This window comes from Triturus cristatus, chromosome 3_2, assembly GCF_964204655.1.
Source record: "Triturus cristatus chromosome 3_2, aTriCri1.1, whole genome shotgun sequence".
Lineage (NCBI taxonomy): Eukaryota > Metazoa > Chordata > Amphibia > Caudata > Salamandridae > Triturus > Triturus cristatus.
In genome coordinates this window covers 854,881,904-854,905,235 of record NC_140584.1, presented here as the reverse complement: position 1 = coordinate 854,905,235, position 23,332 = coordinate 854,881,904, and the positions used below count along the sequence as shown (strand labels likewise).

General features: G+C 48.4%; 1 protein-coding gene across 1 annotated transcript in view; it reads left to right on the top strand.

Moving 5' to 3' along the window:
• Window positions 1-296: 296 nt before the first annotated feature.
• Window positions 297-23,332, top strand: part of LOC146858312 (TLC domain-containing protein 1-like) — a 111,384-nt gene continuing 88,348 nt past the window's right edge. The window contains exons 1-2 of the mRNA XM_085649139.1: window positions 297-797; window positions 17,659-17,741. Coding sequence (XP_085505265.1) covers window positions 607-797; window positions 17,659-17,741 — 274 coding nt within the window. The 5' untranslated portion in view covers window positions 297-606. The remainder of the gene's footprint in view (window positions 798-17,658; window positions 17,742-23,332) is intronic.

The following is a 23,332-nucleotide window of genomic DNA, read 5'->3' as shown; positions in this document are numbered from 1 at the left end:
GTTGTGATTTCGGTGGGCATAGGCTGCTCAGTGTTTTGGTACTGTGGCCAAGCCAGCCTCTCTCGATTAAAGCTGTTCGGAGAACCGAAGGCGTGGCTGAAAAGGGTATGGCAGCCCCCCAAACATTGTGTACAATAAGATAATGACTTATGTGAGTGGGAGGAACGATCCGGCGGCGAACAAAGAAGAATAAATACCAGAAGTGGGCAGAGCCCTGAACTATTGCCCAGAGAGCGAGTAGCAACCGCATCACAACAGCGCGAGGCGCGGCAGCGGGCGGGAGCGCGCGGCCCATTCCAGCCCCCGCGAGGACAAGGGCGGGCTGCAGCCCATCCTAGCAACAAGTTCCCAGCAAGGGACACTCGCGCGGCAGCCACACGAGGGTCACTGGTCCTAGCGGGGACTCATTCAAGTGGGCGGGGTGACCGTGGGGCCGGAGGAAGAGACCTGAGGGATGGGCAGGTGACAGTTGAGCAGGCTCCTGAAGGAGTGGTCAGGAGTGGAGACTTGCGTGGGAGTGGAGCGTCTTGAGTGAAGGAAGGGTCCGCCGGAGTGTCCTGTGTGAGCGTGAGCGGCTGGCTGCACTCAGGCTCGAGCTGGGGCAGCATGGCTCTCTCTCAGTCCCCCACGTTGTTGGTGCTGGGCTCCGCTGGGACTTTCCTACTCATCGGCAGGCTCCTCCGTGCTCTTCCGATGCCCAAACTGGTGGAGAAAGACCGGACCCGTACCTGGCGCTGGCGGAACCTGACCGTGTCCATTGTGCACTCTCTTGTGATGGGTACAGCGGCAGTGCTCTGGTAAGTGTGGGACCCGGAGTGTGGGGGTTACATGGGTGGGGCTTGGCGATCGATTAAGGTAGTGTAATGTGCCAGGTTCGATAGGCTGGTGCCTTTTAGACCCACTGAGGTAAGTTACATGTTTGTTGCATGGGGATTGGGCATCAATGCCCTCGGGGTCCCAACGATGCAATGGTACTAGGGACCGGGGAGGCTAGGTGAATGGGGTGAGCTACTAAGGTAACTACAATGAGACCAGTTCTGGGGTAGTAAGGGGAACTACTGAGGTACCCAGGGTCAGCGTTCGATGGGGATGAGAGGAGACTAGCGTCTCCGATTTGATAGGTTTACGGGACCAGGGCAGGCTTTGAAATGTAGTTGCCTTCCGACTCTCCTGTTGTAAGTGTAATGGGTCAAAGTTCAAGGTTCAATGGTGGTGGCGGTGTGGAGTCTGGGAGGGAGGTCTTGAATGTGACCTCTAGGCTCTGCTTGAATAAGGGTAATGGGACCAATGGACAAATATTGAATATTTAGCAGCAGGAGGACACCTCTACGGCACGGTCACCAGGGCAGCACTCAAAGCTCAATGGTTGGGGGCCTCTGGTGGTACCGCGCCAGGGTTCTATGTTTAAGGGCTATCATGTTTGGTGTAATGGGATCACAAACCAGGGTACAATGGACTGGGCTTGGAAGGACTCCATTGTGAAGGGATCTGCTAAGAGATAGTGGCTGGGAGTGCAGTCTCCACCATTAACCACCCAATGTGAGTTATAGACAGGCCCACTGGAATTATGAGATGCTGTGGCGTTTTAGGATTAGTATGGGTTTGCCACATAATCCATCATCTACTGCACAATCTGCAGATTTGAGGTAAATGATTTTTTTCTAGCTTCATCGGATCAAAATTTACTTAAACAAGGCAACGTGTGTTCCTGCGCAGCGAAACTCCCTTTACAAAGGTTGACCTGCCCCTGCTAAATTAGATTGACTGGTACTAATAAGGTGAAATATTTTCACAGGCAGTGTTGCCATGTGTTAAAATGCCAGAATTGTGAAGGAATACTGTCATAAAATTGGTTGCGCTGCATGATTTGCATTTTCATGCTGCATAATTTAGTCAACCCTGCTGTATAACTTTGTCCTCCCCTGCTGCATAACTTCAGTGGCCCTAGGTATAGGCAGGGACTCGAGAGCTGTAATGTGGTGGATGTGATGTGGCCAGGTCACCAGGATCAGAGCCCCTTGGATAAGCAGTGGTGGCCTCAGTATGGCTCCCTGTGTCCTCAGTAGCGAGAGAGCCCTGCGCATGCTCTCAGACACTGTCACATGATGTAGACTGGAGCTAGTGCCGGTGCAGCATGGTTGACCTCAGGAACGTGTAGATCAGGCTCCTCCCTGAAGCATATAGGCCTGGCTCCACCCACCTGCTCCTCTACTCCCTGACCCAGAATCCACAGCTGTACTCCTGTGCCTCCCTGTGTAAACAGAACCTGGAAAGAGTGAAAGGTGCTGGCTTCACGTTGCTAGAAAATGATTTAATTGCTTTGCGTAGCCACGGATACCATGGTTAGGAAAGTGACTCTGCATGCTTTGTTTACTCACTAGTGAACACGTACTTAACACTGTTGTGAAGCTTCTCTTGAGAGAGAATGCAAACTTCTCTTACATGGTAACCCCCGCTTCCTCAACCATAGTGCAAGACTCCCTTCCAAGGGGTAGCGCATGCTTACATTCCAGTGCACACTTCCCTCACGCAACTGAACCCTTCCTTTAGTGTAGGTTCACTCTCCCTCATCAGGGTGCTTTAATGCTCCAGTGAAAGGCTGCCTCTGGCATAAGTGTGAAGTTTAGAGTCCATACCAATTGAGAACGTGCCCTCTTGGTGGGGATTGCCATCTTTGGTGCCTGCCAGCTCAGGTGTAGGTATTTCCATAGCCATCAGCTACAGGATATGTTACAGTGTGGGAACTGGCACCTTATTTTCACCTAGCAATAAGGCCCATTTTGAGAGCATTTGCTGCGTCCTGGTTTCCTCTTTTTAGGTCTCGCCTGGCGAAAGCAGCACATGCGCTGCCCTAGCCAGGAGAGCACCTTTTGTAATCAATTCTGCGAGGGCTCTCATGCAAGCGTCTGCAATGGACAAAGATGGCTGCTCTCGCCATTTGTCCATTGCATACAGCATGCGCGTGTCCGTGGGACTGTGGACAGTCCCACGCCATTTTGTTGCCATAGCAACCAAATGCCGCTTCGCGTGTTTTTTTTTATGTCAGTCCCCCCGGGGCACAAACAGGCATCCTCTTCTGTCTTTTTGCTGAGATCAGCTGTCCTCACAGAAGTGGATGCCTGCTTGTGCCCCTGGGGAACTGCAGGACAGCCGTTAGCATTTGCAATGCAATAGGTCTCGCATTTATGCGAGTTTGAGCTATTGACATTGCAAATGACAATGCCTTTTATTTATGTTTCAAAAACAAGAATAAAAGGCATTGCCATTTGCAATGTCAATAGCTCAAAATCGCGTAAATGCAAGACCTATTGCATTGCAAATGCTTGTTTAATTATATGATCTTTCTTGCGGTTCCATATGATATAACATGCAGCTGTAATAATCAACAGATTTGCATTCCAACATAATAATGCAATCCTCAATACAATCAGGTAAACAATTCCCAAACGGCCCTCCCTCCCCCCACTGCTCTTGTGCCAGGCCCTAGAAACATACATAGGGGTATCTTGTACTAACGTACTGTGACTAATCTTTAAGGACAACCATGTCCATAACAGGATCCAGCACATCAGCAAGATCAGCTTCCAGCTCAGTATATGGTATCCGGGCATCTGGGTGGTACCAGTGACGAGCAAAGCTGCACTGGGCCAACAGATAGTAGAGGTAGAAATTAGGGACCCTGATGCCCTCCGTTCGTATCGTAGGGTCATTGTATACCTACAAATTCTCGGCTGCTTGCCCCCCCAGGATAAGGTGTGTGAGGGTGTTCAGAAGTGTTGCCAAGAACTTGTTAGTGGAATAGGGATGTTGTGAAACATATACAAGAACCGGGGCAGGACCACCATTTTAATAATGGCTATACGGCCGGCCATGGATAGTGGAAGTTTTAGCCAGCATTAGACTTGCGTGTATAATTTATCCAGCACTGGCCCGTAGTTGAGGCGTATTATCTGCTCCTTATCTCTGTGGACATATATCCTGGGGTACTTAACGGAATCAATGCACCACACCAGTGGAAATTCGCTATCAATGCTGTTCGACACTGCTGCTGTCAAGGGAAATATCTCGGACTTGTCCTAATTTATGTATAACTGAGACAGGGCCCGTATCGGATTATTTTACTTAGTATTGGTGCCAGATTGTCATTTGGGTGTCTCATGTAGAGGATGATGTAGTCTGCCTAGAGTGTGATCAGGAGCGGGCTGGTTTTAAACTGAAGCCCTGTGTGGAGCTGCCGCTTCTGCAGGTGTTGTATCAGGGGGTCTAATGCTATAATAAATAGTAGGAGGTGATAGCGGGCAGCCTTGCCTTATTCCCTATGTCAGGGGGAAGGAGGGTATCAGCATCCCATTCAGGGGAATGCGTGCTGTGTGCTACGTATACAGCAGCGTGAGGAGCGCTGTGAATCCCATATGGAGATCCATTTTGCACCATGTGGCTTGTAGGAATGGCCACTCCAGTGAGTCAAACGCTTTCTCAATGTCCAACATCGCAGCCACTGCAGGCACGGTGGGGGAAATTCTATGTAAAATCACAAAGGGCCTGCATCGATTCAAGGATGTGGATCTGTGCCGGATAAACCCTGATGAGCCAGGGATATTATTTGGTCCAGCAGGAGGGATAGTCTGGTTGCTATCATTTTAGCTGGATGCTGCAGGTCCTTCCCGGGTTTGGGGAGCAGTATTATCACTGCTTCACGGAGGGTCGGCGGAAGGCCCCCCCCCCCTCCAAGGCCTCCCGATAGAGTTCAAGGAGATGTAGGGCCATCAAGTGTTTATATGCTTTACAGAAAATGCCCAAGAACCCTTCTAGACCCCATGCCTTCGTACCATCTATTGCCTCTATCACTTATATTATCTCCTCCACTGTGAAGGGTTCTCCAAGAAATTGTTGGTGTGCAGAGCTAAGCCAGACCATGGCTATCTCATCTAGGCAATGTGTTCTGTTGGCGGCCTTGTCTGTGACCCAGGAGGTGTATAGGTCAGTATAGTAGGTAAGTACTTCATCCTGATTACCCTGCGTGTCTGCGATATAGGTTCCATCCGGAGACCAGTTATACAAGATTGGCCCCTAGGGGGTTGTAGCAGTCAGGCAAGTGTGCAGCCTGTTCTTTCTCCCTCCCCATACTTCCTAGCTGTTGCATGTTTTCCTAGAAAATATGTTTCTCTCCCAGGCGCCTCGTGGAAGTCTGCTAGATGGGAGTCTTGGTGTTGTGGTTGCATCTGCAACCCTTGCCCTGCCTGGTCTTCATCTATCACAGATAGCTGTTTCTCGATTTGAAAGAGAGTGTGTGGTAGATATTTCAAGATCCCCGCATGTTTAGAAATGCATACCCCCTCATATAAGCTTTGAAAGCTTCCCATAGGGTGGCAAAGGAGTCCACTGACTCTTTGTTTATTTCGAAGTATTCCACTATAGCTGTGCAGAGTTCTGTCTGGAATAAATTATTTTGGAGCGCCAACCTGGGAACCTCCACTGTCTCGCCACCTCACCCACCCTTGGTATGTGAAGCCACCCTTGGTATGTGAAGCTTCAGGAGCACAGGAGAGTGATCAGACAGGGTTCGACAGAGATGCTGTATAGAGTCAATACATAGGGTCATGGTGGGTGTAAGGAGCCAATAGTCCAAACGGGTCCAGGTGTTATGCTGTGCCGAGTAGTATGTGTAGGCCTGCTGAGAGGGGCACTGTTTACACCAGGCGTCAACCAGATTATGTGTTGTGCTTAGGTCCCAAAAAGCACGCCGGGACTGTGATTTGGTACCAGGGGTGTTTGCATTGCTGTCACATTTGGGGTTGAGTAGTAGATTCCAATCTCCCCCATACAAATGTAGTCTGCCTCCACCAAATCAATATGAGCCTGCAGATTATGATAGAATTCCTGGCTATCTGCGTTCGCCGCATATATGTTAACTAGGTGTATGGTATACTCCAGCAGTCGTCACTAACACGTATTGGCCCTCTGTGTCAGTGGGGATGCGGATAGTTGGGATGGCACTCTCTTCTGTATAAGTATGGAGACTTCCCTGGCAAATGTACTGTAGCCTGCAAAGTAACAGTGAGTTCCCCATGTGGATGCAAAAGTGGGCAGTGGTGTGGGGGGCAGGTGTGTTTCTTGTAAAAAGGCATTGTGAACCTGGTGTGTCTGCTAGTATTACAATACCTGCTTTCCCTTGCATGTGTTGTTTAAGCCCCGTATATTAAAGGTCCCTAGAGTGATGTCCGCAAAGGGGTGTATCTTAACGTGCGCTGTCATTGAGGATCTGTGAAAGGAAACATTTTGTTGCGAAAAATAACGGTGCTGTATCAGCAGTACCCATAAAAGCAAGCTTTTTGCAAAACTACCCATAACTCAAAATGTGTTTCCCCTCCCACCCCACACCCATCCCCGTTTCCATTCCTACAGGGAAATCCCACCTCCAACAACAGTGCCACTATCATCAACACATGCAGAAAATTATACCCAATCAGTAATGTGTGATACACACTTGCGAGGTGGCAACGCTACACCAGTCCCCCACCTCCTGCAAATAAAGGATGCTGGTAAATTCTGCAATTTGCATATTCTAAGACATGAAATGTTAACTTGATCATAAGGAGACATGCAACAACGGAACCATATCCAAAGCAAATACATGGTCCAGATACTGTCAGGTTGAGACCAAAGAAGTTAGCCTGTGGAAAAAAGGTCAACACCGGCACCCGAATTCCATTCAGATTGCGATCTCAGAGGTGAGTCCTTCCGGTGTGCCACACGGGCCTTTGAAAACCTGTGGCAAAATTCCTGTACTGCAGTTGGAGTGTCAAAAAGCCGCTGCTTGCCCTCAACCTGCAAGCGGACCGGTACACCATCCTTTAGCGGAGAACAGGTTGCGTAGTGTGGCCTTGACACCTGTGAAGTTGCAGCAGTCGTCCTCTACCAATCGCAGTGAAATCTAGATCGAGAGAGACAGTAATGTTAATGTTAGGGGGATTTATAGAGCGTACTCTTACCAAACGGTGTCCTGGCGCTGACCAATGATCAAAAGTTTAGACACTCTTCTTTTACCAGAAATCAGATTACTGAAAAGCCATGTTTTTAGCTCTGTCTAAATTTGAGAAGGGAGGTAGCAGATCGGATGGATGGTGGGAGTAACTTCCAGATTTTTACAGTACCGAGGTAGAATCTTCTGCCAACCCAATTCTTTCTGTCAAATTTTGGTACCACCATGAGATTCAAATTAGAGGACCGTAATGTCCTATTGGGAATATAACATCTAAATTTCTGTCCTAAACATTGAGGACCTTGTTTGTGTAAGGCTTTGTAAGCAAAGCACAAAGCCTTAAGCCGGATCCTCTCATTTACTAGCAACCAATGCAACTGCTTAGTGACCTTCCTAACAGAAACATGTTTGGGAGTACGAGTTAATACTCTGGCAGCTGTTGGACCCTAAGATTGAGCTATAGACCTTCACAATAATACAGTCTTGCCAACACCAGAGCTGAGACCACCAGCCTTTGGGTATTTTCCGGGATAAATGCTAGAATCTTCCTAATTTTCCTTATAACACAGTAGATAGATGAGGTCAAGGCATTAATCTCACTCCCATGAGATAGCTTATTATCTATTATCATACCAAGGTTTTTAGCTTTTTCGACTGTTTTGGGTAATTCCCCTTAGCTGGCCGGCCACCAGCTAGGGGACCAAAAGAAGGGATCATTCCCAAACAGCACAACTTCTGGTTTGTTACTGTTTAGCTTTAAACAATTAAAGCCCATCCAGTTGTCTACTGCTGACATGCAGTCATTAAATTGCCTACTCAAAGAATCAGATTGATCTGTGACTGCTAAGACGATTTGTGTATCGTCAGCGTAAGAGGTTAGTGCAAAACCGAACAATCTTACTACTGGAGCCAGAGCTGCAATGTATATATTAAAAAGAGTGGGGCTCAACGAGGAGCCCTGTGGACTTATATGGTTCCGTAGCCACAAATTATATCCTGTCCTCCATAAAAGATTCTAGCAAACAAAGAGCCAGTCCCTGTACTCCCATTGCTACTAACCTCTCTGCCAAAATGGCCTGATTGACAGTATCAAAGGCCACTGACAGGTCTAATTATATGAGTACAGCCTTCCCACCATTGTCCAAAGCTTCCCTGACTTCCTCAACCGATTTGATTGAGGCCGACTCAGTGCTATGTCCCTTTCTAAAGCTGTGTTGCGACTCGTCTAAAAACATGTGTGCATCAATGTTGTGTGTTCACGGCTCTCGCCATGATTTTGGCAGGGAAGGGTAGTTGTGAAATGGGACGATAGCTGTTTATGTCCTCCGGATCCAAATTAGGCTTTTTAATAATAGGCCAGATTGAGGCTGTTTTCTACAGCTTTGGGAAAACTCCTGTGTCCTGTGTTTAGCTCCAGCAGTTCGTTCCTTGTATAATTAAACTGCTGTTGGGTAGTTGGTTCAAATCGGGCAGCATGGCTGGCGCTAAACACGGGCAGATCATGGACGGGCGCAGACGGGCTTGCCTTTGGTACACTGCCGGCGTGCCCACTGAGCGCGTCCGCTGCATGGACTCGCTGATGCTGTCAATTTGTAGTCTCTCATGTGGGAGGGGGTGTGTCACCAGTCCAGACCCTAGAGTCCAATCAGGTGAGGCAGGAACAATCCTCCTACGCGCACCTGAAATCGCGCGCTAATTAAAATAAACCATATTTAAAACAATAACTAACAAAACAAAGGTGTAAAATAAACCGGTAGAAATACCGGTGATGGTTAATTCCCTCATTGCAGGAGCGGGTCACCTACTGTGCCTTACAAGGAAATAAACAGAGGACTAGGTAACTCCCTCGTTGCAGAAGTCAGGCACCTCCCAGGGCTCCTAGTGTGCCTTACAAGGAAATAAACAGAGGACTAGGTAACTCCCGCATTGCAGGAACCAGGCATCTCCGGGGAGCACCTAGTGTGCCTTACAAGGAAAATAAACAGCCTTGCCAGTCAAGTGGGCCTTTTCCTCTAGCCATGAGCAAAGAGGTGTCTTGGTCCCAGAAATTTAACCTGTGGGCAATGAAAGGTCTTGGTAGGCAGCCAGGGTTCGGATGCTGCCCAATGGAGTGGGGAGCTCTTTCAACCACTAACGCTGTTGTGAAGGAGTCTCTGCCAAACATGTTGGCCAGGAGCTGCTCCACGAAATGATCCAGGAAGCCAGTTTCGTGGATTCCGGGATTCCCAGGATGTGGATGTTGTTTCACCTGCTCCTCGCCTCCAAATTCTCATTCTTCATTGCAACTGTGTTTAGAAGCTTTTCCATGCGGTCTATTTTCTTGGTTGACTGGACAGCCCCATCCTCCAGGTCCAAGACCCTTTCCTCCACAGTGTTGCGTCTCTTTTTGTGGTGGTCGTAGCGCATCCCGAGTGCGTCCAGGCATCTGTCTAGTGTATCAAAGCGGCTGTCTAGGGCCTTGAAGCCCACCCTAAGCTCCAAAATAAGGGCCGGAGCCGCAGCCGCAACAAGGGCACTTGACGTGCCCCCTCCCGCTGCCATCGACAGCCAAGGGCCCTCCCCAGGGCACTTGTTCTTGTCAAATCTCAGCCGGCATTGCATTAGGTCACTCCAGACCAGGGATACTCATAGTACGGCCCGCGGGCCGCCAGCGGCCCGGCAAGCCTTCCTTGGCGGCCCGCGGACCTTGCAGACATCGTACCTGTGCAAGCACCGCCGGTCGCAGCAGCGTGGAGCTATGGGGGCCGGGCCGGGTGATTCTTTTTTTAAAGCCATTCACTTGTTAATAAGGGTTTGTTGTATTTCACCTCTTCTTAGCGCCCCTGCATCTCCCCTCTGAATGAGGGGAGATGCAGGGGCGCTAAGAAGAGATGAAATACAACAAAGCCTCATTAACAAGTGAATGGTCTTTAGAGAGATAGAGAGAGGGAGGGAGACAGGGAGAGAGAGAGGGAAGGAGAGAGAGGGAGGGAGGGAGAGAGGGAGGGAGAGAGAGGGAGAGAGAGAGAGGGAGGGAGAGAGAGGGAGAGAGAGAGAGGGAGGGAGAGAGAGAGAGGGAAGGAGGGAGACAGGGGGAGGGAGGGAGACAGAGAGGGAGGTAGACAAACGCAGTGAGTGAGGCAGAGGGAGAGAGAGAGAGAGATAGAGGAAGAGAGAGAGGGAGAGGGAGGGAGACAGGGAGAGGGAGAGTGATAGAGGGAGAGTGATAGAGGGAGGGAGGGAGACAGAGCTAGATAGATAGATAGATAGATAGATAGATAGATAGATAGATAGATAGATAGATAGATAGATAGGATAGATAGATAGATAGAGATGTGTGAATGCCGGGTCTGGTGGCTCAGTGGACGAAGGCGTCTGCTGCAGGGGGCTGTGTTCAACCTCATGGTCACAGTTCTTTTTTTTCTCTAGCCCCGCCCCCTCCCCCACTGACCCAGCCCCCACCGGTGCGGCCCTCGGCCACAAACCACACTGTAAATTTGGCCCCCGAGAGAAAGTTTGTGAGAACCCCTGCTCCAGACCATAGCCTTTAGTTCAGTGAGTCCGCGATGGCACACTGTTCAGGGCAGGGGCGATTCCGCAGCCTGGGCTCTTTGTGTATTCAGGGGAAGCTCCACTCTCCCCCACTTCAGTATCAGCAATGACTGGAAGATATCCACCTGACACAATCAAGAGGTATTGAGTCTGGGGTCCGGCTCTGAAACGGGCTCACAGCTGTCATCCAGCACCGTTCTCCTGCCAGTCAGGGAGGAGGCACAGAACCGTCAGCCCAGCAGGCCAGGAGCCCGGCCAGGCACCAGTCCGCCCCCAGCAGGGCCAAGTGTCTCAGATGGGTGTGCTGCACCCCCCGGAGGTGACACCACCACCCATAATGTGGCGACTGACACAGGTGAGACTTTGTAGAGGGTGGTAGGTCCAGCGCCCAGCTGAGCAATGTTGTCCGCTCTTCTCTGGTCACGGCCTCCTCAGCACTGGCCTCACTGGCCCCACAGATGCACCAAGGCCCCAGCAGTCACCAGATGGAGGGCCAAAGATGCCCCACGGGCCACCAGCGTGTCCTCTTCTCCGACTTACGGGCCGGTCGCTCTAGGCCACCTCTTTCTACTGGCCTCGGCGAGCAGGCCCCAGCTGGGAGAGCAGCGTGTGGAAAGGAAGAAGGATGGGGGTAGGTGGGGGCCGCACACAGCTTCGGGCTGGCCCAGCTCGGCCCATTCGCCGACCTCCCAGGCTTGCCCATGGACCCTGTCACCACGGGGCATCTGGGGGAAGCACAAGCCAACTTATCTTGTTACTGAATGTGCCTGTTGTCAGTGCGTCCCTTTGTCAACCCCAAGGTCTCTGCCTTCACAGCCATTGTTAGCTCCTTCAGGCCTCCATTTGACGGTCTCCCTGCAATGGCTCGTGGGTCCCCAGTACGCGGTCCTGGCACCAGTCTCTTTCTTTCGCCAGGTCCATGGTTGTTTGTTGGGTGTACAGCTTAGGTCGGACAGCCGCACTGACCGCATCAGTGAAGGCCGCACACCTAGGAGAGGCCCGCCAGGCAACAAGATCCGTATCCATGACCCGGAGGGGTCTGTTCATTTGCCAGCCCGCCTCAATCACTCTGCCGCTGCTGACCTCAGGGGACACCCAGTGTGGTGGCCTGTTACTCAGGCCTCCTCTTTGGCCAGGATGGTTAAAGTAGCTCCGCTTATGGAAAGGATCGTAAACTGACCGACAGATCTTCAACACTACGTGGCCCTCTTGGTTGGCAGCTTGGCTACGCCCTCATCTAAAGGATCATTCTATCTTAAAGGCCCTCAGTATCTGTCTTATATATTTATACCTTCCCGACCAGCACGGTCTCTTCGTTCATCTAATGCCTTGCTGGTAGCGACTCTACACTGCACTGCACACTGTATCTCCTTCTCTTATCTGGCTTCCAGGGGGTTCAATGCCCTTCTTTTTCACCTCCACACTTCTAGGGACATTGTGATACTTAAGAAACTTCTTAGGATCTGGCTCTTTAGTTCTGCTTTTTAGTACCTCTGTTATTTAGGGCTCATCCTTGCTATTTAGCTTCGGGGCACTCCTTGGAGTAGCTGACATACTTCACAAATCCTTAAATAATAATAATAATAACTGTCACTGCAAGTATCACATATGATATGCAATCTTTTGGATTAAAGATAAGTTTAGTGGTAATAATTGGATAGTATCAATTTAAATATGGCTTTGGAGCTGACCACCTTCATCCCCTTTGCTCTCATGGGGTCCTCTAGCATCCCCTCCCACTTGGCTTGAATGAGGTGCGTCATTCCCGGAATGTCCTCTCGTAGTGCCCTTTATATATGAGATATCAATCTGCATCCTCCTGCCAAGTCCAACAATGTAACCAGGGTACTAGAGGGTTGTGGTGCTTCTGGAAAAGTCAGCCAGTGGTCATGTGCTGCTGCTGAGTTCTTTCCATACGGCAACTACTGTTCTATTCCTAGTGCTAAGGATTCTACAGTGTCTTCCCTTGTGATAAATCGTCCAGCAGGGTACTTATCTCCTAGTGTGTTGCAGCCACCGTTTCTCCATATCTGCACTGACATGGATTCCGTTATTTTAAAGAGTGGCTGTAGGGACCAAAGCAGCATGACCGGGGCATATGGCGCTCTTCGCAGCCCTCTTGCAACTGCACCCTCTCACAACTCACACACCTGGCGTTCAATGTAGGGTGTGTCCTGGAGGACCCTTACCCCTCCCATCAGCAAGACGGGCAGTGATCTCCCTTCATGAGAGCTCCACCGGAGTTTCCTTTCCCAGTTTCATCAGGGTCCAGCCAATGGACCGCATGCTCCAAATGGGAAGCCATATAGTAGAGCTCCATATTGGCGACCTCTAGTCCTCCTTGACCTCAGGTCCTTTTAAGTGTGGATAGTCCGACACTCTTCCGCTTGTTTGCCCTTAACATTTCTACCACAGGCTGTCTATGGTTTTAAAATAATGTCTGGTAATCACATATAGCATGTGCTGGAGGGCGTATAGGCATCTAGGGGGCATAATCACGATGGCAACCCTACTCATCGGTGATAGGAGGGGTTGTTTCCTAAAACATTCTGATGCTCATAGCCGGGTGATCACCCTCCCAATGTTAAGCTCCAAGAACCTTTGTTCTGTATGTGCCAATCTGATTCCTAAGTGCTACACCCTGTCCAACTCCCAGGGAAGCTCCAACAGCGCGATTGCCCCTATCGGTAGTCCAGACAATCCTCTCAGTAGAAAGTGCTTGGACTTCGCTGAATAGAAGCAAAGACCTGATAATTTAATGAACTCTCGCATCACATTCAGGAGTATCGGTACAGAATATTCAGCTGCCTCAGATGAATCAGAGGATCATCTGCGTAGAGGGGGACCACGTGCGAGTTCTCCCTACTGTAATCCCCAGGAGTTTAGAGTCCTCCGCAATCTCTCCGCCATTTGTTTCATTGTGAGCATGAAGAGAAGGGGCGGCAATAAGCACCTCTGCCTCATTATTCGATGTAAAGAGAAGGCTTCTAATACCTCTCCCCCGATCTTACCCTTGCGCATAGGTAAATGTAAAGCAGTTTAACCCGCTGTTTGTACTCAGGTCCCACACTCATCTTCCACAGCACTTGCCAGAGGTAGTTCCAGTCTGATGAGTTGAACGCCTGTTCGATGTCCAGAAGGGCCAAGGCTTAAGCGTCTCTCAGTAGCTGCGGGGTGTGATATATGAGCGAGAGTCTCCTCATATTATGGAGGGTAATCCATTGTGGAATAAAACCTGACTGGTCTGTGTGAATTAAACCTGCGAGATGGGGAAACGGGCGTGCCGCTAGTATGCCTTTAAGGAGTTTGACATCTACACTTAATAATGAAATTGGCCTATAGGAAGAGGCCTCTGTTGGGTCTTTGCCTGGTTGCTGTACCATTACAATTAATCCTTTTGTGCATTGTGTGCATAAGGATACCCTTTTGAAGCGCTTCCTGATAGACCTTAAGCAGTTTATCAGCCACCTGGTCTGTATAACGATATTAGAACTCTGCAGCAACTCATCGCTACCTAGAGTTTTAGCAGTTTTCATACTATTAAATGCCAAAGGAATCTCTTCTCAGGTGATGGGGCAATCAATTTTTTCACGGTCTTCCGGGTCTAGGCTCAGAAGCGGTATCCCCGCTAGGTATTCTATTGCCCGTCCCTTCCCTGGGGCAGCCTAGGCCATGCTCAGATGAGTCCTGAGCACCTCATTAATAGGTCGCTGGGTGCTAAATAGGGACCCCGTTTCATTGTATATTGTCAATACTGGGGTCTGTTGATTCTCCTGTCGGGTCAAGCATCGCTCCAGTCTTGGCGCCCTCCGCATGTAATCTTTGTCGGTATGCTGTATAGGTATGCTTCTCAAGATGGCGCCAATCATGTAGCACCATTTTGCGACCCTCCTGCCTGTCCACTAGTCTATTGGGGTGTGTATGCGCATTTTCTCTATTGCAATCAAGTCGTCCGGGGTTTTCTGAATATCCATTTCCAGTTGTCGCCTAACGCCGTATGTTGTCTTTAGGCAACCCCGACTCCCCCCCTCAGAGCACTACTTCCATTGCTTCCCATTCCAGCGCTGTATAACTCACACTACCCCAATTCTCCTCAAAGTAATGCAATAGCATCTCATTAACAGTTGCCTCACATGGGGGTCTGATAGCACCTCCACTCTTAACCTCCACAGCAGTATTGCTGTGCGCTTACGTTCACCTTCAAAGCTTATTAAGACAGGGGAATGGTCCGACACATAGTGGGCCAGGTCGGAAATCTCCTTTAAAACATGTGCCAATCCACTGGCGACCAAACCGGATTCTAACCAGTTGTGAGTCCACGCTGCTGGTGTGTAACATGAGTATATATTCTCCGTTGGGTGCTTTTTTTCTCTCCACGTATCTAGGAGGTGAAGATCCTGTATCATGTCCGTAGGGCCTTAGTCATTTTAGGCTTAGTATGGCGTCTAGATGGATTCCGGTCAAGCTTACCATCCAGGACGCAGTTACAGTCCCCCTCCACAATAATGGCCGCCTCGAGGTACCATGATGCGGCCACTTCAGCATAGAAGTCTGCATAGTCAGTGGTTGGTGCTTACACGTTTATGAGACACACCTCACAACCATTCAGGGAACCTAATAATATCACATATTTACCTTCCGGGTCGAGGACATGTCCTCTGTGATGAAAAGGGAGGCCTGAAGCAACCCATATCAATGTACCACAGGCATACCCAGAATACAAGGCAGCGCAGAGATGCCCTCTCCCCCTCTTACAACAACAAGGAATACAGTCCCCCCATGCATTTGTTTCCGGTAAGAATGCAATGGACATTCTATAACGTTTCAGGTATGCATACAACCAGCTGTGTTTCTCATACTGGGCTATACCCCTGACATTCCATCTCATTAATGTAATTGCTTGTCCCACCATTTCCAGTTATCTTCAGCCATCCCCCATCCAACAGACTTCTCAAATTTCCAACACTTCCAAGCCCTCTGGGGGCAGAAATCCAGACCACGTTGTACAAGAGCAGCATATAATTCCCCAACTTGCCCAACCTTTAAAAGCAGTACATCCCTCCAACACCTCCTTCCCTCTGGGCAGCTTAACCCTATTGTCCATTCCAGCATAGGCCAGTCAGGAACCCGTTTTTGGCGCCCCAGAACCATTTATCAAAGTGAAAACAGTCTGATTTTGATAACACATTTGCGCTTTGCTAGAGACAAGACCCCAGTGCAAGTGCGAGGCCAAAGCACAGAAGCTCCCCCCACCCCTGTATTTGCACTCCTCTCCACCTCTCCTCCCACCGGCATATTTTGTTGTTCAGTGAGTGTGAGCCTATTGTGCTACAATAGGCCATCCATCTCGTTCCACCCCGAGCAACCACACACATCGGAGCTCCCAATACCTGACTGCTTGAGCAGTGTCAATATCAGGTCCAGCCCCGTCAGGAAGACATAACAGTCCCTCAGCCAGACCCATTCACCATAGGGTTCATCAGTACTCACAGGCAAGCTGATAACGTTCAAAGAGGATCCAGGTCCGTCCTATCGCTGGCTGTTGCTGGGGCTCTTCGAGGTCTCTGGAACAAGTCCCTTGGGTCTGGCAAAACGTTGGTGTCCCCTAGAGTACCATCTGGACAAACCACGAGTCTCCCTGGTGTCTGTGTGCGTCGTCCAGGCTTCTCCTGCAACCATTCTGCCATCGTAGGCGGGATGATTGTCTTTGCCTGCTCAGCCTCGTCCAATCTCTCCATCCAATGTCTACGCTCGCCAAAGTGTCCAGCCAATCGCAGTCCTCTCCCGGATTAAAGAAAGTGAGCACATTCCCTCCATGTAGGACTCATAGTTTCGCAGAGAATATCAAACTATATTTCAGATTCAAGTATCTCATACGTTTCTTAAAAGATATAAAAGCTTTACATCGTGTACTTTTTGCATGTATTCGGGAAAGATTGGAATGGGTCCCCCTCGATCAGCGGCTAGCCCTGTGTCCTTCTAACATACTGAATAATAGCGACTCAGTCACAGAAATTGAAAAGGCAGGCAATTATGGCCCTCGGAGGGGCTGTTTTTTGGCGGGGGGGGGGGGGGTAGCACCCTGTGGGCTCTCTCAATCATGAAAGATGAGGACAGTTTCTTGAGACGCAGGTTGTGAAGGCAAATGACTTTTCAGCTGTCCTCAGGATTTTAATTCTGGGCTACCCTGGGCACGCCTCAGTTGTGTCCAATGGCCTGCGCCAACAGCTCTTATATACGGCCAGGCATGCTGGACTCACTGGCCCTGAAGATTCCTGATGTGTTCTGGTTGTGCCTTAAGGCTGCCCCCTCCTAGCCAGACATTCACTGGGCAGCGGTGTACCCAAGAGGGCGAGGTCGCAAATTCGCCATAACTATCTGCTCAGTTGTCCGGCCGTACATCCGCTTCCAGGGGGACGTAATGGGGTCTCAGCGAAGGGGAGGCCCCCCAATCAGAGTCAGGCCAGTATTGTTCGTTGAGCCCTGGGACTCCAGTTGGGACAGAGCTGTTGGCCCAGCGTGATGTTTAGATACTGGCATGTGTTATGATTCTGTCGAACGGTCTCAACTGTTGAGACTCCAATGAACTTTGATTTTGACCAGGCTTTTCTACAAAACCTTTGTCTACAAAGCCATTATGAAGTTTTTCCTTTTTATTTGTGTACCATACCCTAATCTATACATTGCACAAGCACTTTAGCACTAACCACAAATCAACTTTTCCAATAATATTGTGAAAAGTATCAATAATTTGGTATATTTTTGTTATATATTTTCGTCATAAATTGCTTGTGCTGACTTTCATTCTTGTGTGTGAAGAAAAACGGATATGAGTTTTTTCTTACAAATAAAGTGAGTCCAACAGAACCATCCTTGTATATTGCAGAAACGCTGTTGGCGGCCAGTTATGCATATATCTGCCCGCTATGTTGATACCTTTACTTAGGTTACAGAGCGGTGAAGAGGCAGTAAGCGGTCTTTCTTCCACCTATGCCTTGTCAAGTCCCATCGGTTGCACACAAAATGCACAGTCTTGGGCTCTTCCTGGCAAAGGCCGTTTGAGCCCAGGGTTGATCTGCATGACGCAATCCAAGTGTTTTTTTTTCCTGTGGCTTCATCTTTGTGCATGTTCTTTTTCTCCTTAGTGTGCTTCAGTACCCAGACATACTGACCGACATGTACCAGTACGCACCCCAGCCAACGTATCTACTTCTCTGTGCCTCTTTGGGTAAGTATTCAGGTGCTTATTCTATATGCTAAAGGCAAAGCCACTTGACTTGTGTGGTTCTGCGGCCACAGTGTTTTCTGCATATTTATGGATCTACTAAATTTGCCACATATTCTACCTCATGCTGTGTACATTTCAGATTTCACTCCCAAAAATTCTAATGCAAATGCATCAAAAGTTACTTTAAAAAAGCACAACACATGGTGCTACACAGTGACAGATCCTTTACAAACATTAACCCGTCACCTATCAAATGATGATTCCTGTAGTAAGGTGTTAAACTGCTGCTTATGAGATGAAACATTTACCCAGATAGTATTTAGAAAGTGTTAAAACAAAATAGCGAAATAATACGGTCACAAAATGTGTCAACTCATGCTGCATAATTTGCTTTCTCTTGTATAGTTCAATCAACCCTGCTATATTATTTAGATCCCATACTGCCACTAGTTCCAATGCCCCTGATTAGACGTGGGAGATGTGAAATTATGCTGCAATGTATGACCAGTTTATGCAACAATGGTCTCTAAATTATTCAGCAAAGAAATTACAAATTGTAGAGCCTTTTATGTGACTGAGAGCAAGCGATGTGGTACACCACGTGGCATTCCCTAGCTAATATCCATTTTAGCACCGAGTATTGAGGGAAAATGGAACTCACGGCCTTAGAAAACACAGGTTTCCTGTGATAGAAAACTCCACACACATTCATCACATACTCTTCACTGTGTTTTCTGTTTACCACATCATGTTAGTATGTAGTGCTGTGCATCGCGTATTTGTGTGCTATAATATTTGAAATTAATTGAAATGAAATTGGGTATTTATAAAGCGTGCGGATACTCACAGAGAGTGTCCCGGCGCTAATCTAAAAAAAGTGAACCAGAAAAAGGCCCGCCCCGATACCTTAGTGTTATTGTTGGAACAGCCACGTTTTAAGTTGTTTCCTAAAGGACAGCAAATCCTGTGTCAGTCTAAGGCAAGGGGGCAATTCATTCCACAGACGAGCAGCTTGTGCCTGAAATGACCGTCCTCCTATCCGAGATCTCATGATCTTGGGAATCACCATGAGGGATAGTTTAGAGGATCTTAGGATCCGTTGAGGCTGATAACGTTGGATCCTATTTCTTAGGTAAACCGCACCCGTATCATGGAAGGCACGATAAGCGAGCACTAGGGCTTTAAACTGGACCCTCTTTCTCACCGGGAGCCAGTGCAGCGTCTTCAGGTGGGGCGACATGCGCGTTCTGGGGTATATGTGTGCTTGTGTATAGTATATACACAAGCATGGATGCTCTGGGTTCCATGCTGGAATCCCAAGGCCTTGGAATGAAGGGCATGTGGACGTGGATGAACCATTCCTGATGGGTTTGTAGATTGCCTGCATTACTGAGAGAAGGGTGGGACACACGCACGGGGGGAATGGGGAAGCCAGGCTCTCCTGTGCTCTTCGAAGGCCTTTTGATTTTTGCAAGGTCACTGGTCAGTGGGGCCTGGGAGTATTGTCAGAGAGATGATGGGGCGTATAAGAGCAGCATGCAGAGCCAGGGAATCAAAGAGCACAGCTGGGTCCTTTGTAACCTTTTGTTGGGCATATATCAGGGAGGCTGAAATTCAGGTGTGATTCTTCGGTCAATCTCATGGCCTGTGTTGTAGGGTTTTCAAGATGAGAATTGCTCATACTGGCACAGGCTGCTCCTGAAACAAAGGGATGGACAGAGGAGTGGGCACTTCAAAGGAGGCAACACACCTAGCATGAACCTGAAAGACTTTGAAACAAATTCACATCTGTCTCTAGAAATGGATTATAAAAAGGGGAGCTTGAGTCTTCCAAATTGTCAAACTGTAGCTGCATATCAACGTGGAGAAGCTCAGCATGACTTCTGACTGTTGTGACCAGGTCTGGAAACCAAGTTCTTTTGGCCTCCTTTCTGGGAGAGGAGACATCACCCAGGAGTATCAGGACCACTTACTTGCCCTGGAGCACCAGCATCTGCTTGTCTTCCAAGACCAGAGGGTCCTTTGAGGAGGAAGAGAGTGGTTGGAGAGAGCGAGGGTCAGTGGCAATCCTGTTGAGTGGGCACTTGTAGCGAACTGTGAGATTCATGGTCCAGTCAGGACCGCCACACCGATTGGGCAGTCTGCCTGTGTGCCGCTCAATTCGGTGATGCATATGCCAGGTGGGACTGTCGTGAGGATTAAGTGCTGTCGTCCTGGTGCATCACTGTGACTGCAAAGGGCTGTCGCTCTATGCGGTGCTGTCACTGGGAAAGGGCTTTGCCCTATTTGCAACTCCTGTTTGCCACCGGGCCTGCAGAGAAAAGAGACGTCGTCACCCTTGTGTAGCATGTGAAAGTGAAGCGTAGGATAGGTGACCCGTTTTACCTGAGCATCAACTTTGTCATTGGAAACAACCGCTGTGGACGTCCAGCCTCCTTGCCTGCAGTGATTAGACTATCGATTATCGCCACGGCATCTGCTTATGTTGACCACCAAGCTCCCAGGTCTTCCTTCTGTATGGCAGCAGGAGGCATAAGTCTGATCACAGGCCGCATAGCCATTGGGAGAACTTGCTCTGACTACAGCGCTGAGGCACAATGACTCTATGAGCCATCGTGGAACTTCTAAGACTCGTACTTGCTAGCAGGCCAAGCCTGAAAGTTGCCCCACGTAAAAGGGGAATAACCACAGTTAGTAGATGAGGTTGTGGGACTCAGTATCTTTTGTCCCACACTAGTGTTCCAGCCTTACCAAGATTGTGTATATTATTTAGCATGTGCCGTATTTCACTTTATGTTTATACATAAATACAATTTTTTTCATGAAAAACCGAGTATCTGGCTGGGCATTCATTCATTTGGGTTGCTGAGTGTATTTTGAGTCTTGTGCCTGTGTGAACCTTTTCACCTAGATCTGCGTGGGAAGCCTTGGACTGCTCGACTCACACTACTGCTGAGAGTCAAACGCTGAAGGGGTAGTAATTGGCCAAGTTACTCATGATCCGTAGTAAGTCAGGCCCTTAAAAATCAGGAGTAAAAGTCCTCAACCTCCTCAGTTTGTTCCAGTAGCTCATGCTTGCCCCATGACTCTCTTAAAGGGGTTCTGACACTGTCTGTTAAGTGGCTGATGATATTTCAGGGAGTGACTTTGAAAATATTTATATATGCAACATTAGTTTTAAATTTGTTGTTGTTGTAAGTCCCATCGAGTCCTTGACGTGATTCATAGCACCTGACTGAGTTGCATAGATTAACCTTTACTATTCAGTATTGACATTAATCGAGAAGACGCAACAGATATAGTAACAATGACAATATAGGGCACGTTCTTAACAAAGGTAATAAAACTCACATCTCTCACCTTTAGGGGGGTCTCAGCATGTTTTGGTGCTTGAAGCACTTCCCAAGTGCACATACATTAGCAAATTAAAAGGAATAGGACTACCCTGCACGCTTTTACAACGCAATTCATTATAACGCATTCCCCATTACAACGCAATTTACTATTCTAACTCCACCGGGGCGTTACTTTGTGGACTGCATTGTAATGGTTTGCGCTGTAAAGCCCTGCGTTGTAAAAGATTTTGCAGAGTAAAAAATGTGGGGTAATGGCATGCGTTGTAACGCATGCGTTGTAAAGGATGTTTACCAATTAAAAGCAACTAGTAAACCACCTTAAAAATAGGAAGGCAGTAACTTATAGTGCTTGAAACATTTCAGGAATTCCAATACTTTATAACACCAAGAACATATTTCTCATCTCCTGGGTGTGTAACTGATAGTGTAATTGCTGCAAAGTAACGAATAACTTTTGTTGAGGTCTGTAAAGAGAAACCCAGTTTAAGGACAGTGTGACTTCAAATATCATCATGTTACATTCAAATAATAGTAAAACTGAAAAATACCGTGCTGATTCGTTGGCTCCTTGGAGGGATCACAATTTTAGCCATTCCTTCAGTAAAAGAGCTTAAGACGCTTTCTCTGCACAAGAGGTATATTGTGTCTATCTGTAAAATCTAATTAACTAGGGAAGCAGACTTATAAATAATACGTGTGTACAAACATTTTTTCATGCACTTCGAGCATTTCTTACAAAAACGATAACAAATAATTGAGCGTTTGTGTAAAAAGCTGGACTTTCGTGCTAATTCGTGTGTCACTACAGCTTGTGTTTCATTTGCGAGGAAAAGCAAAGCGAGATATGCCGTCCCATGCCCACTGCTCGCTAGTTACTGGCTCAGCACAGTTATCTGATTACTCCCGAGAAAAGGCTAAGCAAGGTATCCACTCATGTACAAAATGCTCCCAGGTTACTGGTGCCATCCAACACTTTCAAGAGAAAAATCCACATGTGCACAGGTGAGGAAAAAGCAGGAAACTGCAAACTTCGGGTAAGCCAATAATCAGAAATGTTGTGAGGCTAGGCTGGAATAATAAAGACACTGTACATTCATGATCACAGCTTCTGATGGATATTTTTAACCGCAGATTGCTCAATTTAAGAATATTCCTCGGGTGCCAGGCTGAATATTGAAATTTTCAAACACTGCTGCCACATGCCGCTAGGCGGCGCCGTGTGCCTCCGTGTTGAATTCGTTCTTCGGCAAAAGTGACAGCGTGAAGCCACATGTCCGTGTGTCTTGTTTTCGCCTGTCAGATTCCATCTCAAAGCGACACTCCGTGTCATCAATTCCGTTTTTTCTGCGCCTTCGTACTTAGATCCACAACTCCGTTCTCTTTCATCGGTTTACTAATTTGTTCACCAATTCGTCCAGCACGCAAAGGGACAATGTCCCCACCGAAGACTACAGGGTTCAAATTATGCTGTGATAGTCGTAAACAGATGTCGGTGACAGACTCACTCACATGAGGTCTGACTGTGTTGCTAGGGCTCGGTGCACGACTCCAAGATATGAGAAGAATGTGCCGTCATGCATGCAAAGGTGCACCGGGACTGCGAAGCTAGCTATGTGGCTAAACGCGTCTGGTGGCTTAGTTGACTTAGGTGTCCACTGTAGAGGCCTGTGTTCAACCTCATGGTCACCTGTTCAAATCCCCGGCGGGTCCACTCAGCCTTTCATCCTTCTGTGCTCAATAAAATGAGTACCATTGAGTTGGGTGACAATAAACATCTGTTATTTGGCACTAGGATACCCTTGGGTGAAGGTGTACTTCATAAATACACATTATGTACCACATGGAACGAAGTCTTGGACCTTGTGTAAGTTCCACTCGAAGTCGAGGTTGAAGACTCGTTCTTGAGGCCACTCTTGCAACAGGTCTTTTTTGCATTCTAGATCGTCCGGTAAATTTGAGAAGGAGTGCAGAAGTCAAAGCAAGATTCAACCCCATCCCTCCACTCTCTGTCCAAAGAGAAGTCAAGAGGGTGTCACAGTGCCAACTTTTCCCACTTCCGATCCCTTGTTGAAGAGCCGATTCCACAACCCTGACTTCCCGGGGCCACCAGAGATGCTGCAGCAAGTCGATGCCTTCAAGGAGGCCAAGCTTCGTATTTTTGGCATTCTTTTGGTTCCCTCTGGCTGGCACACCTTACAGCTGCAGGGGGCTCCACTCTTTTTGCCATCAGTGGGT